At 36.5% G+C, this 16,826-nt stretch overlaps 1 protein-coding gene across 1 annotated transcript in view; it reads left to right on the forward strand.

The window, feature by feature from the left end:
* The first annotated feature begins 9,520 nt into the window (after positions 1–9,520).
* LOC129240320 (SEC14 domain and spectrin repeat-containing protein 1) overlaps positions 9,521–16,826 on the forward strand; it is a 46,498-nt gene continuing 39,192 nt past the window's right edge. Inside the window, exon 1 of the mRNA XM_054876048.1 lies at positions 9,521–9,708. Coding sequence (XP_054732023.1) covers positions 9,542–9,708 — 167 coding nt within the window. The 5' untranslated portion in view covers positions 9,521–9,541. The remainder of the gene's footprint in view (positions 9,709–16,826) is intronic.

Raw genomic sequence — 16,826 nt, forward strand, 5'->3', positions numbered from 1 at the left:
CAGGCTGGTTGAAAAGTAAGAAAGAAAAAATAAAATTATGTGAAGTTTGCTTTATTCCATATAATATCTTTTCCTTATAATCCTTCAATAATTGTATACCTTCTTTATAATATTTCTCCAGAAGTTTTGCAAAATATTGTTACATATATTAGCTTTTTGTTGAATCTTTCCTGCGCAGCTTTTAGTCATTTAAATGAGTTGCTTATGGTACTAGTAATTTCACGTTTAGTCAAACTTGGAACTTCACAAATAATATCAAACACTTGCTCAATGATTTTGGTGTCGTTGTTAAATTCCTTGAACGTCCACAGGATTTGGTTCACCTTCATCGATTGCACGACTACCTTTAGACTCGGGAATACATCGATTCATAGTTTGGAATTAAAGAGCAGACTACTTTAACTCTTTCACCATTTTTTTATGAATTTCTGTTGCTGATAAACCTTCCAAGACAAAGGCTACGCATCTTAGCATTGTAAAAAAAATCACTAAAACACGTCAACTTCCAATGGCTTCTAAATAAAGAATGAAACTCGTAGGTTTGTCATTGCCTGTCGAGGGACGACCGATATTAAAAAAAACTTTTTCTTCATCTTAGTGTTTCACGGAGATTCGAATGGTAGTCACGCACCAATCCATTCGACTACGGCGGCCCCCTAATTAATAAGTGCCTTTTTCAATAATTTTTAACTAACCTATAGCAAAGTGATACGAGTAACTTCTAGTTGCTACAACAAGAAAAAATGTCAAAATGCGAGTGACAAGCAAACCCAAACTTCTACGACAAGAGAAAATTCATTACACATTTAACTAAAGCTTTGAAATTTTCGGTTTATACATTATACATACATACATATGCACGTAGTAGTTACATATTTATGCACGTCAGCATTTAGTTGCATTGCTGCGCTTTTTGAGTGCTCGGTGTATAGTCCGTTTTCTATGTTGCATGCCCAGAATACCATTTTACATATACAAATCACGTAGGAAAATAGAACAGTGCCAGGCTAGTTGAGCTGGAACTCGTCGGACATGCGGCGAAGTACGACATAATCAAACCGGCATGCATTAGACAGTCAGGCAACCCATCGGTTGGTGGCTATCGGTCAGGGTGTTTAAGTGGGCCGCTTTGACTTCAATTAAAATGCAGTTGTTGGTAGTTATTTTTGTTTTTGGCTTAAGATTATGGGCTGTCAGTTTAGTATGTTATTTTGTTGTTTGTTTGTTTCATTGTATGCTTGTTCGTTCGGTTGTGCGGTCAGCTCGACGGGTTGAAAGCCGTTAAGTGCTCCTGGAGCTACTGCTGCACTGTTTCATACACAATTTCATTCTACCGCACTTTAACGTACATACATAGTTGCTTGTTTACTCACTTACCAACGATTTGTTGTATTCATTGCTAAGCACTTGTAATAGGTTTGTTAGTTGCTTGGTTGTGGTGTCCAATGTTGCATTTAAGTACGTTTAACTGTAAGTGGCTCAAAACCTTACTTGCAAACATGCACCTACTATTTAGAATGATTGTGTGTCTAGGCGCATATGCGAAGTTCGCTAAAATGCGAAAATATATACATATATATACGTACATATGTATGTCTGTATAAAGTTCAGTAAGTACGAGTAATATAGTAAACTGGAATTTAGCGGCCAGTAACCGACAAGAGAGCTCAGAAAACTAAACTGGTTTTGTGTCATATGTTGTTGGAAAATCAGATGTGGTTTTATATTTGTGTATTTTTTATGGCAAAATATTTTTATTTGCCCATTTCGTGTCCCTAGCGTTATTGAAAGATCTGAGCTACTGGAGGCAGCTTTGATGCTCTGATTCGGGTGTGGAGATCTCTAGAGATTAGCAATAGTCCAGCAAGTGGCGCTTAATTGCCTAAGTGCATTTTTCAACAATTACTCTGTGCCACTGACTCTAAGTGAGAATTTGTGCTTCAGAATTGTTTGAAGCCCAGCGATTTATACTGGTTCGAAAAAATCGAAGTTTTCAGCACATTTTTGTGCAAACTTAGCAGAGCTGCAGAAGCTGGAATGTGGTAGCCTGCTTGTCAAGAAGTTTATGTGTGATTTTGAGCAGCATCCCACATATGCAGATTAGTTTGTTTCATAGTGAATTTGTGTTCGCTAAAAGTCAAATATAAATAAACACTTTATACAGAAAGTTAGTAACTAAGGATTGAACGCCAGTTTTACGTATAATTTTTAGTTCATAACATAGAAGGCTCGTCCCAAATACACCTCTACCAGTACCAACATCTGCAAGATTCGACCCATCTTTGTAGCAGATTTGCGGTGAGGTTGAATGTATGGATTACCTGTCTCCCAGAATTACCGATCTAAAATAGGTTTCTTGAAATTTCTAGAAATCATTAGCGTAGGAGTCAATGTATTACGCAATTGCTCTACAGGAATGCTTATGAATATCGTTGCAATTTCCATATGCCCTGTGAAATTTTGATCCCTTTCTCAGAAATATTGCTAAGTCCTATCTTCTGCGGCAGGGGATCAAACATATAGCCACATTCCTATCTTCGCTACTTAGAGCACCTCTTCTGCTGCATACCCAGCAGGCGGGCAGAAGTTAGGCCCAGTGTATTAACCGAAGGCAAAGAAGCCAGAGAAAATGCTTTCTTCCTACCGATCAATTACACTTAGCTGCTCAGATTTACTTCTCTAAAGTACTGACTCCATATTTTGTCTATATCTTTAAGGGGTTACATGGGTTTCATGGGTTCAAAAAATCGATTTTTTGGCTTATTAATTTCTACAACATCTCAAAAATATTATCCTAAATTTTCAAGTCAATCCCAATAATAGTTTCAGAGATACAGCCTTTGGAAGGTGTGCGCTTCAAGCCACTTTTATTGTTACTCAAAACTTTAAACGCGTTTTTCTCGGAACCGTGTTTTCAAAGTCGGTTGTCAAATGTCCTCGAAAACTGCTCAACCGATCTTGATGAAATTTTACACAGGTGTTCGAGATACAATTTAATCGTGCTTGGACGAAGGATTTTTTTCAATTACAACTATTTTAAAAAAAATTGTCAAGCAAATTTGACCGAAATTTTCGATTTTTGTAGAAAAATGTCTGCCAAAATTCCAATTTTGACTTTTTTTCTTTCTCTCGTTCAAGCACGAGTTTATGGTCTTAACTAAAGCACTTATTTTCGATAATCCTGTCAGGAGTTATGCTGACAACGTGGACGCACCTTTTTTTCGTGGGGTCACCGGAAATGACGTCACAATGGAGGAGTTTTAATTTTTTATTTTAATTTCAGAAATTATTCTTTAAATATGTGTCTATAAGACAGAAAAAGTTTGAATTAAATAAATAATTGTTTACATAGAAAAAAAATATTGGAAATAGGTCTTTTTTTACCTGACGAAACCCATGTAACCCCTTAAGGAAAACTCTGTGGCAGATGATGTCGATGCATAAACATCTTCAGCGCCTAAACCAAAAATTATACACATGTAATGCGAATGGCGCTGCTCGTGAAAATTAAGGTAGTAAAGAAGCTTCCTATCCTAATGGTTTTATTACGGATTTATTTATGTAAGCCGAAATAGGTTGTTTAGAAGCAAAGGCAGATTCGGTTTTGATTCGGTTTTACATCGGAAGCTTTAAATAAATGCCGCAAACTCTTTAATGTGATGGCACCGCATTTCACCTTTCACAGGTTTTCGCTACCCTCGTAACCTCTTCGTTCTTCATGCCGCTTCCCTTCTTCAATATCAATAAAATAAAAAAATTTTGACTTAAACACAAAGTAGAATATGAGAAGATCGCAATACCTCCTTTAATCGTATTAGGATGGGAGAAAAGACGGATTTCGGACAGATGTTGTTTACACCAACTTTTTAAAAGCTTTCGACAGACTTTCACATTCAATAACCAGATAATTTGCACTAGAGGATTTCAATCTATTTTCCTTGAATGGACAAAATCTTATTTAATTAATCGTAGTTGCATTGTTAATGTTGACACTTTCGCATTCTTAAATTGCTTCGCCGGTGAAGTTTACTAGGTTTCTTATTTTTCGTTATGTACATAAATGATATAAGTAGTTCATTTTCGTTTACCAAATTTCTTCTATATGCTCACTCCATTATAGAGAGTCCTCATGATTCACAAATGTTTTAGGTAGGGCTTAACCATCTTCAATTTCGGTTATCGCTGAATGTCAATAAATGATATCATCCCACTTATAAAAAACGCAGCACAGTTTTCAAAATATCTCATAATTTTTACTCTATTTACCTAAAATCTTACCATGAGATAAAACATTTGTGAGTAGTCGGCCGCCGTTGTCGAATGTGCGTGACTACAAGGGTATGGGTAATGGGCATAGGTTCGAATATCCGTGCATGATAGATGATGGAAAAAGTTCTTTCTATAGCGATCGTCCCTTGGTAGGCAATGGCAAACCTCCAAGTATATTTCTGCCATGGAAAAGCTCCTCATATAAAACCATTTGCCGTTCGTAGTCGACTTAACGGTCCTTCCATTTGTGAAACAAAATGAAGACGCACATCATTTATATATAAGCTTAGTCCTGCCATAAGTTCTTATAATGAATCAGTTTTATTTAATTATATAAATATTAAAAAAAATTAATTTTGAAATGGTCATCACTTGCTTACACAAGCCTTCAAACGATTAGGCCATTCAGCTATTGCAGTACGCACGGTTTCTATGCATATTGTCGTCGCTGCTCGAACCAAAAATTGCTTAAGTCTCTCTAAATTTCTGTGAGATCTTCGACAGGCCATGGACTCCAATTCTGGCGACAAACTGTAGTCCAATGGATTCAGATGTGCACTTCCAGACGACCAATCTTCTGCGGCTATGAACCCAGGAATATTGTTTTTGGGCCACTGCTGGGTGGTTTTTGCCTTGTGCAGTAGAGCGGAATCTTGCTGGAAGATCTAACGCTCTCTTTTGAAGAAAGCACTGCTAAACTGCCTCACCACGGCTTCTAAGTCATCCTCTTGGTACATTTTTGCTCTGCTCTTTATGTAACGTAACGCCTTTACAAGACACTTCCCACCAAACTATTACGGAGGCTGGATGGTGGCCACGCTAAGCCCTTAAAACAACATTTTTGCGTCTTTAAAAGATTTAGCACAGATTTTGTCATTGTGCTTATTAGAACCTTCTTACATAGTAAGAATTTTCTCATTTTTGAAAAGAATATTTTCATGGCCGTTGACCGCGCACCACCGAAGAAGCTGCATACATCTGTCGAGTCTAATTTTCTGCAAGCGGGTTGTCAAAAGATTACCAGTTGAGCGACGGAATACATTCATGTGAAGATCATCTCTAATTAGTCTTGACATGGATCTGGTCGATACATTAATTTTTTGAACATGGTTTTCTGCTTTCTAAGGGGATTTCTGCTAATTATTTCCCGAACGACTTTTATGACTGCACTGGTTCGAACCACGCGGGGACGACCCCTTCTTTTTATGTCTGTCACTTCAGACAAACATTGCCAAAACATTACGTTTTTCAGCAATTCGTAAATCTCACTTGCATTTTTACTACACTCATTTAATCCAATCACTGTAATGAGAATTTCCTTAGCTACCCACTCCATTGTTAACAAGCGAAATTTGTCACGAAACTGAGTATATTTTATGGGTAGCAGTAACGAACAAAAGGGTATAACAAAACTTTTTTTTTCAAATTTGTTCTCGACGTATGCAATGCAAAATTTGTCACAGAATTTATAATTTTGATAGTAAATTTACTTTCGTCAATCATACTAACTTTGCTATTTATAAGCCGTATGCATTGTTGGCTTTAATTCGCAGGAACAGTTTTGAATTCTTAGACCCATATAATTTAAATTTACTTTTCATTATTCATGTTAGATTCAACTTAGAGTATACTTCATTTATCTGGAGATCTTTTTATTTTGGTTATATTAAACATTGTCCTACGTTTCAATTCAAAGGTCTTTATCCGATCTGCACTTCGCTCGTTACACTTTAGCGATCTGATCCATACCATAACGTGCTAGGTCTATGCTAATAAATTTAAAATGCCTTCAGTTAAGGAGAGAGAAATGGTCATTATTTATTAATTTTGTTTATGATATTATCACTGCGGCTCTCTATCCTTGAACGCACTCATTTTAATATACCATTAAGTGTTTTTTCATCGCTCTGAATCTTTTCATATTGGCTTCGTTAAAACGGTGCATGCGTTAAATACTCCTATCTCAAAAGCTTCACAACCTTGAACCGCATTCAAAGCTTTCTAGATTATAGATTTTTCAATCAACAAAAATAACTTCTTGAATTGGTTGTTTTCTATCTTCGATAATTTTTTCAATCAGTTTATTTGCCTGCAGGAATAATTTGTATATTCATTGATTAGATTACAAATAAACAGGAAAATAAGTAATTTAATTCTCTCGGTATGTCAGAAAATGATAGTCATTGTCTTCCCAGCCGACTTTTCAATTTCGAGTCTTTTTGGCGACCTCTCTCCCCTTTCTATCCATTACATCGATTGTAGTTTGGAATCCGGTTCATACTGATACTCATTCAAATTTCGTTCCAATTGCTCCAAAAATGTTTAAAACTCTTAAGTCGTTGCTGTTTGCCGTACAGTATGACATTTGCGGTATTCAGTTCGCTCAATAGTTTATTCATTTTATGCAAATATTCAAAGTTCATAATTCCAACAATTCGTTCCTTGTGGGCAAAAAATAAGGTGAATTTGGTTATAAAATGAAAAATCTTTATTTATTCTTGTAAATCAATTTCATCCCCTTCAAAATAATCCCCTCTCGATGAAATGCACTTATGCCAACGATTTTTTCAATCCCCGAAACATGCCAAATAGTCCATTTCCGGTATAGCCATCAGCACCTTCTTCGATTCAGCTTTTATCTCCTCAATCGACTCGAAACGCGTTCCCCGGAGTGGTCTCTTGAGTTCTGGGAATAGCCAGAAGTCACACGGAGCCAAATCAGGCGAATACGGTGGATACGGGACGATTTTTGAGCACTAACTCTTTCACTATATTGACGTGTTGGTCATCTGTTGACGTCGAAGGTCGTCCGAAGCGCTCCAAGTCATCAACACGTTCTCGACCCTCTTTGAAGTCTTTGCACCACTTATAAACATTTTACTGCGACATGGTCGAATCACCAAATGCCTTCTGCAACATGCTAAACGTTTCCGCAGCCGAAATTTCATTCCGCAAACAAAATTTGATGGCACTTCTATGCTCAATCAGATCAGACATTGTAAAAATCGAAAAATGCACTCTTGGTCGTTTGGTAAACACAAGCGTAAATATATTACTATAATGACATTCACATGAAAGTTGGCCCAGATGTTATTAACAGTACTGCCAGCTCATGAAAAAAATAACTAGAGCGAAATTTTAATCCCGCGAAGTTGAACAAATAAATTCACCTTAATTTTTGCCCACATTTTTGACATATGTACATACAATGTTATGTATTATATATACCGATATATGTTAGAATAAGAGATCTACCCTTTTGCGTCACCTCCGAACGGCAGCTGGATTTTTATGAGCAGCTTTTTTTCATGACAGAAATACACTCGGTGGTTTGACATTGTCTGCCGTGGAGCGACCGCTATATAAAAAAACTTTTCCATCAATTGGTGGTTCATGCCCGTGTTTTTAAACCGGGGCTACGGCCCTAGGGCCAACCATTTCGGCTACGGTGGTCGCATTTTTTTATTCTTCTTTTTTTGGTTTTTTATTCTTTGATTGGCCAGTACTAATTTTTGGATATTTTCTTCGATCACTACTGGGCGATCCGGTCGGTAGTCGTCATCACAGGTTCTCTTCCTTATTGAAATAAAAATTAGTGTTATTAGTAACGCACTGATGGGTCAATGCTAAGTATCTTAGATTACCCCTTGTAATTGTGGATATTCGTTTCGCAAAATTAAATTTTGCAAGTAATCGACCATTTTTATATCCTCTGGGTGGATAATTTCTTGCAACCTGGCAACTCGTGCACGCGACCAACCGTTGCTACGGCAAAAATGAAAAGATGTAAAAAAGCAATTAACCAAATATATGTGTCAAATGCAATTTGCATTCACTCCCAAAAATAAAAACAAAAAGTGCCTATGGCTAGATTATAAAATAGAAAGCTATGGCAAACAACAATAAAAGCAATAAACAAGTGGAAAAAGTAGTAAATGGAAATCAGTTGCGAGCCCGAGCACATTTCTTCATTGAAGCCAGCCGGTGCAGTGGAAGTCAACTTGTCAGACGAGTTTCATGTCAACACCAGCGCTAAAAGGCCGCAGCCAAAGCGACTGCATCTGGGGTGCGATGCGAATGCTGCTGACGATTGCAACAAGCGACGTACATAACTGTATCTAAGATGACTTGCGTGCGCACAAATGTGTACATACATAGAAGCACACGCACACTAACATACGCATGCATATATGAATGTATAACTGAAAATAGGCCTATGCATATTTATAAAACTTTTTGTCGCATTAACGGCAGGGTTTTTGGTTTTTTTGGAATATTTTTTTCTCACATTTTGTTGTTGTTCTTTTGAATTTTTATAGTCAGATGCAATAATAATTTTTTTCTTCTCTTTTCTTCTTCTTTTTAATGAATCCCATTTTTGTTCACCACTCAACTTGTATTACTTGAATTTTCTAGCTCAAACCAAACAGCTTTTGCTGGATGCGCCATATGGAACCACATACAGTGTTGGTGTAGGAAATTAATAAACACAACAACAACGAGTACAAAACCTAGCATAACTCAGACAACAAAAAGTTAACGATGCCATAGTGATGCTGAATCAGGAATCTGGATTCTGGAATAAAAATGCGCGCATAAATTACAGAGATAGTCGCAGATATTGGAAAAAGAATAAATAAAGTTGTTTAGTGGAATTTGTTGCTGCTACCAAATTTAGCCGCACTTGGCTACAATAAAAACAAAAATACAACCACCAACTCCCGCAGCCGTGAAGAACAGTGCAAAAAACATGCATACATATCGACGGCCAATGTAAGTTGCAGTGTATTCAGCAATGGAATGCTGGTAATTTGTGGCAGCTGGTGCACTGATCGCTCTTGCTGTAACTTTTCTTCTGCTTCAGTTAGCCAGCGTTTCGCGCATTGTCGTTGACCGGAAAATCAACGTCAACAACATTGACGTTGGCAACATTTAATGGCACAACAACTGTGCTGTTGTATCTTCAACTGGCGCGGCTGATGAGGCTGGCGTGGCTGTAGAGTGCGCACACTTCTGAATTCAACATTTTAACATTTGGTTAGCCTGGGAACCGGCGTAAAATGTATGATGTTACCCAGAATAAAAGTCACAGCTATAAGCTATTCAATATGCATAAAAATAAAGCACATAACAACAATAAAAGATAAATAAATAAAATATATATATATGTATATATTATATAAACGGTGTATATACTTAAAAGTAACATTTTAAAAATAATCGCCGTAAGAGAAGCAAAGCAACAGCAATCAGCGCCTCCACCACCGACGGCATGGAGGAGGACGTATTGAACGCACTGCAAACGCGTACGGCCTACTTACCCGGCGGTTACGATCGTACGGGCAAAATCATCGTCGTTGTTAACATCATCAATGATTTACAATTGTGGAATCGCAGATGTTTGGAGCTATCGATTGCCTACTTAAAAAGTGCCTTGAGGTGAGTGCTTTCCTCTTCGTTTTTGATTTGAGTTTGTTTGTAGAAAAATACTCGCGCAAAATGTGTGAGCATGTGAAATCACTTACATACACACATATACTCGTATGTATATACTTATATAAACGTTTCTGTTGAAATTCCGGGAATAATTGAAAACTGAAGGGTTCATTCAGCTTTTAGCTATTGTTTTTTTTTTTTGGCTACTTTTTATGCTTTTTTTATGGAGAAAGTTTTTTTAAGCTATGAGTTTGCTTATGCTGTAAGCTGTGGGGTCGCCATACAAATTCTTTTCTTGATCAACACAACTGATTTGTACAATAGATGAGCAAATGGTGCAAGAAAACCAATAATGAGGTGAAGAGAATATTATGCAAAAATGCGTATGAGTCTAGGTTCGTAGCGAGAGCTTTTTATAATTTTATCCCTAGGGTGTCCCACGCTACAAGGGGGAATTTTTTTTTCGGAATTTCAATGCGCATACCCTTTATTTTTTTCCCATTTGACTCTAAAAACTTAAATATAAAATTTTTTTAAATTAATTAAATAAATAAAAATAAAACACATATTTCGTATTTATTTCCCTTTTATTATAAAAGTGACATAAATCATAGAATTTTCTTTTCAAAGTTTGCTTTTTACAGTCGGGATATACCTCTCTGTGTTCTTGTGCGCAAAGTAATAAAAATTGTTTTTGCTCCTCATGAACAGTGATCAAACCATGGAAGTCTTGCATTAACTTAACCGCTCTTTCTGCCGTATCATTAACTGCTTTCAGTCCTAGCAGCTTCTTTTTAGCCTGTAGAAACGAATCATCATTTGACCACGAAGAGGGGCACTGGTTCAGAAAGCTGTCGCCAATCTGGAGTCGATTAAACAGGAACTTGCTTTTGACAGAGACGAAGTCATCAATGTTTTTCTCTGAAATTAAAACAGATAGATCAGTTATCAATTATTCCTGTTAGCAAACTAAATAAAACAACAAAATCAAAGCTTAAATAACGTACCAAAAAGTAGGCCACAGAGTTCTTCTTTGTATGCAATGTAACGTTTATTGTGGGCTGTTAGGTTTTCTCTAGGTAAGCTAGCCTGTGTTAGAAGCAGTAGTATTACAACAGAGAATCTGCACTTTGTCTTCAAGGTTCCAGTTCGTAATAGCATCCCAAACTGCGTCTGCCTGTTCCCTTCCTGTCGAGCTATCCAATTTAGGAACAGCAATAATTTGTTCTTTATTATCGTGATTATTTTTACGTGAATTTAGAGCTGGCAACAGTTTTCCGTCCTAGTGGACAGTTAGCGTGTCCGGGACCTTGTTTTGAAAATCAATTTTTATAGCTTCAGCCCATTCTTTTCGCATTTCCGTACGAACTCTATGGATGGCGGACTTGCTTATAGGGAATTCATCCGTATTGTGCGCCAGAGCCTCAATAGTAGCTTCAATTATAAAGATAGAATCCCTCACACTTAACTGACACCTGTCTAATGCGGCAACTAACATGGGAGTTATGATATTTTTCCGCATAGAAGTTTTATCGGGCTGAGAGGAGGCTTCTCTTGCGCTGTGCCTATTTTATTCTAATTCTATTATTTCAGAATCAGAAGATGACTTTTCTAGTAGTGGTTCGCAAGATAATGTTGTTGGTGCTAAGGATGAAAAATTTTTAGCACGTCGCTTTTCCTCCTCGAAGATTCTAAGGCGCGTCCTTTCCTCTTTGTTTGTTAGTTTTTTGTCCACTACGGCTAAGTGACCGGACCGACCTGGTTCCCTTTGGCGCTGCAAGAAGATCTTATCTTCATTTATTTTAATCGATTGAAGAGCATCGGCATGTGCGATGTCAAACAAATTGTTTAAGTTTGAAACAAACTCCTGTCGACGCTGTTCAAACTCTTCTTGAGTTTTTTTTCGCATTTGTTTGCAATTCTCTCCAAACTTGGTATAAGATAACTAGTTTCTTAACACATTTAGATATTGATTTGGTCGGTATACGCGCCGACAGTTCGCACGCGCCGTACTATACAAGTACCGACAGGTTTCCGCGTAACTCGGCATGGGTTGCCGTGATTCTAAATAGACGAAACTTTATTTTTAGATGTTTTGAGACCATTCAAACAAAATAAGAGAGTATGCGTTAAAAAAAAAACTTTAATTTATTTGGGACACTCTATTTATCCCTTTAAGAGGCAGTCGGAGAATAACTGACGCTCTTGGGCAGACAAGGTGAATGAGCTTGTGCTCCTATTCGGAGCCGTTTATTAAAACTTTTATTTCATTTTAATTTAATTTCAGTCTACGATATAAAAGTTTTACAGACTAGATTACAGAGTTATTTAATAAGTAACTTAGCCTAAATCTTTGCCTTAATCTGTAATCTAGATTACAAATTATTTGATAACTTAGCCTAGAAATAAAACGATTCAAGCATTGACTTATCTTGATTATGAAGATTCATAATCAACTCTCTTTAAAATGTAATTTAGTCCTGAAAGCGGCTGGAGCGACTAATAATTAGCTCTGGCTTGACAAGACAAAACGTCTGTTGAAAACGTAAGATTCTGTGGGAAACATCGAAGCCAATCTGCTCGAGTAATTCAAGACCATCAATCAACGTATCCACAAACCAGGTCGAAGATAAACATCAGCAACTCAATGGTTCTTCTTCTTTCTAATGACTGTATTAGTTTGCTAGTGAGGAAGCCTAAAATGGAAGCAGGTGGGAAATGTGAAGAGGCTAAAAAGCAAAACGAAGCAGTTTTCTTTGAACACAGTCGATTCTCGAAGCATAGCTGTCCATGATAATTGACGCATATTCTACTTTTCAGAGGAATGGCGATGAAGTGACGACCTTTTAAAATGAAATAATACATTTTAAAATGTTTTCAAAAAAAAAAATATATATATATATAATATATAAAAAAACATTTGGAATTTGATAGTTTTTCATATGTTTGGTCTAATTTATCAGGTCAGCCCATAAGTTCGTGCGTTTTTAAAGGTGGTTTTAAAAGTAATAAAAAGTATGTTTAGAGTATTTATTAATCAATAATATATTTTCCTTCATTATTTACAATGTCTTCCCAACGTTTAGGTAAATTTCCCTGCTCAAAAAATTGTTTGTCCTTGGAGCCTAAATGCGCTTCGATATCCTGTTTTATAGCTTCTTTTGAGGAGTAGTTCTTGTTATTCATATGGGATTGAAGTCCACGGAAAAGGTGATAATCTCAAGGTGCAATATCCGGAGAGTATGGTGGATGCAGCATTAGCTCCCATCCGAGCTCGTTAAGTTTGCCTAATGTTTGTGTGAAAAAAAATTTTGCGTCTATTCATTAAAGACGGTCGATTTTTGTTAAGTGGTTCATTTAAGTTTGATAGCTGATAGGAATAATAATCAGCAGTTATCGTCTGGTTTGGTTCCAGAAGTTCATAATAAACAATACCGGCCATATCCCACCAAATAGAGCTGGCGACGGAAATTCTATGCGGAACCCATTTTATCAGCTTTGAAACCTTTCCCAACTGAACCAGGTGCCTTTGAACTGTTCCATGCGATGAATTCAACCTCTGAGCTATCATATCGACTGTCAAATTTGGCTCAGCGTCCACGAGTTCGAGCAAGGCGTCGGAGTTGAAGACTTCAGGACGACCAGGGCGCGGGACATTCTCCTCGTCGCAGTTACCACTTCGGAATTTTGAAAACCCCTTTTGCGCAGTCTTCGTGAACAGTGTTGGTTTCTGCAGCAGCAGTTGTTGCATTTTTACCACTTTTATAAAAAAAATGCAAAATATGTCTCTTATACGTGTTCGAAGATTCCATTTTATTTTTTAACAACACGTGCTTCTATCCGCGATTCAAATCACTTGTTGAATGCACAATATGTCAAAGAAAATATAAATAGTTCCGTTATATTCCGCGAATAACTTTTTTTATGCAAAACTCGTACAAAAGTGAAATTATAGGTAAAATATGCACGAACTTATGGACTGGCCTGATATGAAACGTCAATTTCCAAATTACTAATAATTCCCTGCGCATAATAAAAAAATGTATGACAGTTCTAAAACTTCCTGAGATGCCGAGTATTTTGTCCGATGCTGCACGCATGTATGTACATCCAAAGCGTCAAGTAACGGGACATTAATCCCACATCATCAATTGAGACATCGATGCCTTCTCATTTTTTTAATGATTTTTGCTACATGCAAGAAGAAGAAGCTTCATAACTAAAGCACGCAGTTGGCATCAGTCACTAAGGTGACGTCTTCATTGTTATGGAATATTTTCTCAGTCTTAAAAATTTCCTAAGTTGCCGATTTTTTTAGTAGAATTTCCCATCAGGTATTTATTGAATCAAAACCATCTTTTCTGATGAAACGCATTATTTCTTTAGTGGTTATGCTAACATGCGAAACTTTCCCATTTAGGGATCGGAAAACCTACATGTAGTCACGGAGAAACCAATCCATTTTCTTCTGATTTTGGAGCGATGGCATCAGTGGCTCATTGTTTGTGGCTGAAAATTGAAGACGTGGACATGGACGATCTCGGATTCCCACAGAATGGCGTGCAATGCCACACAGCCCATGTCACAATCGATTTTTGTGAGTGTCAAAACTTAAAATATAATTTTAACAAGCAAAAAGTCCATCTCATACTTTTTATTTTTTTAGAGAAATTTAGACAAATGTTCATGATGTTGATTAATTGGATATAATCAATACTAAATAATTTAAATATACAGAAAGATTTGCTGATTGCACTCCAAACATACAAACACAACACATTTACTTTTCTTAATGTCAATTTGGCAAAGAGAATACAGGTTTGGCCATTTAAAGTGGAAACATTTATTTGTAAAACACAGAAAAAAAAATTTCTCTTGTTAATTTAGATAATAAATTATTCAAGCATATTTATTTTATTTACTTTTTGAATATAATATCGTTGTAATGGTCACCTTTGACCTTGAAGGCAAAATGAAACTTTTTTGGCGTTTTCCATCACGGCCAATGTTTAGCCATACAGCGCGATTTCACGTTGTAGTATTATTTTCAATCTGTTTTGAACTTAAAACAACGCGACATCTGATAGTCTAGGGACCTTAAATCGGGTGATCTGGGTGGTGAGTCACAATTGCCATAGTTCGAAATCAGTCGCCTTGGGAACAAAGGTCGTAGTAAATTGTTCTATTTGGATTTTCTATACAAACATCTTCAAATCGTTTCGTGTACGTTGGAGAGGGTTTCGATGCTTAATTCCAATAGATGTGCACTTTACGTTGTTGGGGACTCCTCAATATTGGTTCGTACGGGTTCAATTTTTTTTATTGAAACGTCTTTTTCGTTTTTTGAATGCGTGGCTAGTATTGGTATGAGCAGACGCTCATTTGGCCAGCCAAAGTGATGTTGTGACACTGCTTTAGCAGCTCTAGTTGATTATCATGTCTTACAGCCATTTTCTGTTCAAAGCCTTCACCATAAACGAATGGGTTACTATTTGTAAGGGTTGCTAACTTCTACTCTAAGCGCTGGATATTATAATATCGTATATGGGTTAATTGTCCACCAACCTAGTCATCTTTGTCAACCAAGGGTAAGCTGCAGGTGGTATACTTAGGGAGACCACCTTCATTCATTTCCGTTATATAATTTTACTGAAGCCCAATATGCCTATCTTGCCAACCTAGCACAGGGATCCTAACGATTATTCGCCCAAATGAGAAAATAATGATCCGTAACAAGAGTAAATCTTGCACGCTAACAATAACTTTTCGACTGTTCAAAATACTCCCAAAGATTATTTTTCAGTTATAAAAAATTTAAGAGGCTTTGTTTAACGACTACAAGTAACTTGCTAACGAAGTCTTTTGTAACTCACAGACTTTGATTTTGTACTGTAAATTTTTTCGATTTCTATGATCCTTATTACGGTATAAGTGGAATAATTATAAGTAATTTTTACTAATTTCAATAAATAAATAAATAATTGCATTATTTATGTACCAGGTGGCGCAAAATTAATCACTCTATCAGAAGATTTATAATTTTTGCAAATGGCGACGTCTGTCAATCGTATTTGACACTCGTAGATTATAAATAAATAAATAAATAATTGTATTATTTTTACACAAGGTAGAGCAAAATTAATCACTTTATCGGAAGATTTATAGATGAGACAGCTGCAGACCGACAAGTAATGAAGCGCGTAAAAATAAAGATTTCCACCACTCAAATCACTTTTTTAATTTAGTAAAAACAATTATTCATCAACAAAATCATGAATCAACCGATTGCGCCACTTTCTATTGTACATACCTGGAGTGTACGGTCGTTTACTCATATGGTTTGATTATTATTTGATATAACTCGGATATTAATATTTCAGTCAATTGAAGAGTTCAAGATTGAACACAACGAAATCCAGGACTCTTCCATGTTATTTTTTTGGTATAAAAGAAGTTTTTTCTATCTGCATTTCAAAGGACTCATAAAGAATTACAAATCTTGAAAATTTGTCGAACTTAAAAAATAACCGGATCTCGGTATTCCGAAAAGTCGGAATCTCGGGATTGGCATCTCTAATTTTTATATTAAATTTTTATATGTAACTAGCGGATCCGACAGATTTCGTTCTGATTTTGAATGTGGCAGTTTATATTTCGACCTTAAGACGTTTTTACTCTCCTGACCCTCACAGCAGGAGAATTAAAGGAAAGGGTCAGCTCGGGTGACCAAAGTATCTTCGCTTCCACGAATTTTGCCAACCTTGTGGGACCTACTTAAAACCCCGACTGGGATGTCTGCCAGAGGGCTTTAAACTAAGAGGGGAACTTAATCTAATAGGGATAGTGGGAACCTAAAGGTGACAAATATGTATAAAGTGGGTTCAATGACAAAACATAGAGATAATTATTTATTTTTATTATTATTAACATAGGGTTAATAACCGATTGACCATTCCGACGATATAAAAAAATTTCAGGGGATTTCAAGTTTTCTCCCACTACAACGATGGCAACTTCATTAATAGTTGGTGCATTAAAACGTCTTGCATGTTGGCCAACAAGTGTTTTATCAGCTGATTACAATTTGGTGATTATCAGATGACATCAGAACCAGTGCAGTT

Source organism: Anastrepha obliqua, chromosome 3 (assembly GCF_027943255.1).
Source record: "Anastrepha obliqua isolate idAnaObli1 chromosome 3, idAnaObli1_1.0, whole genome shotgun sequence".
In the NCBI taxonomy this organism is placed as follows: Eukaryota; Metazoa; Arthropoda; class Insecta; order Diptera; family Tephritidae; genus Anastrepha; species Anastrepha obliqua.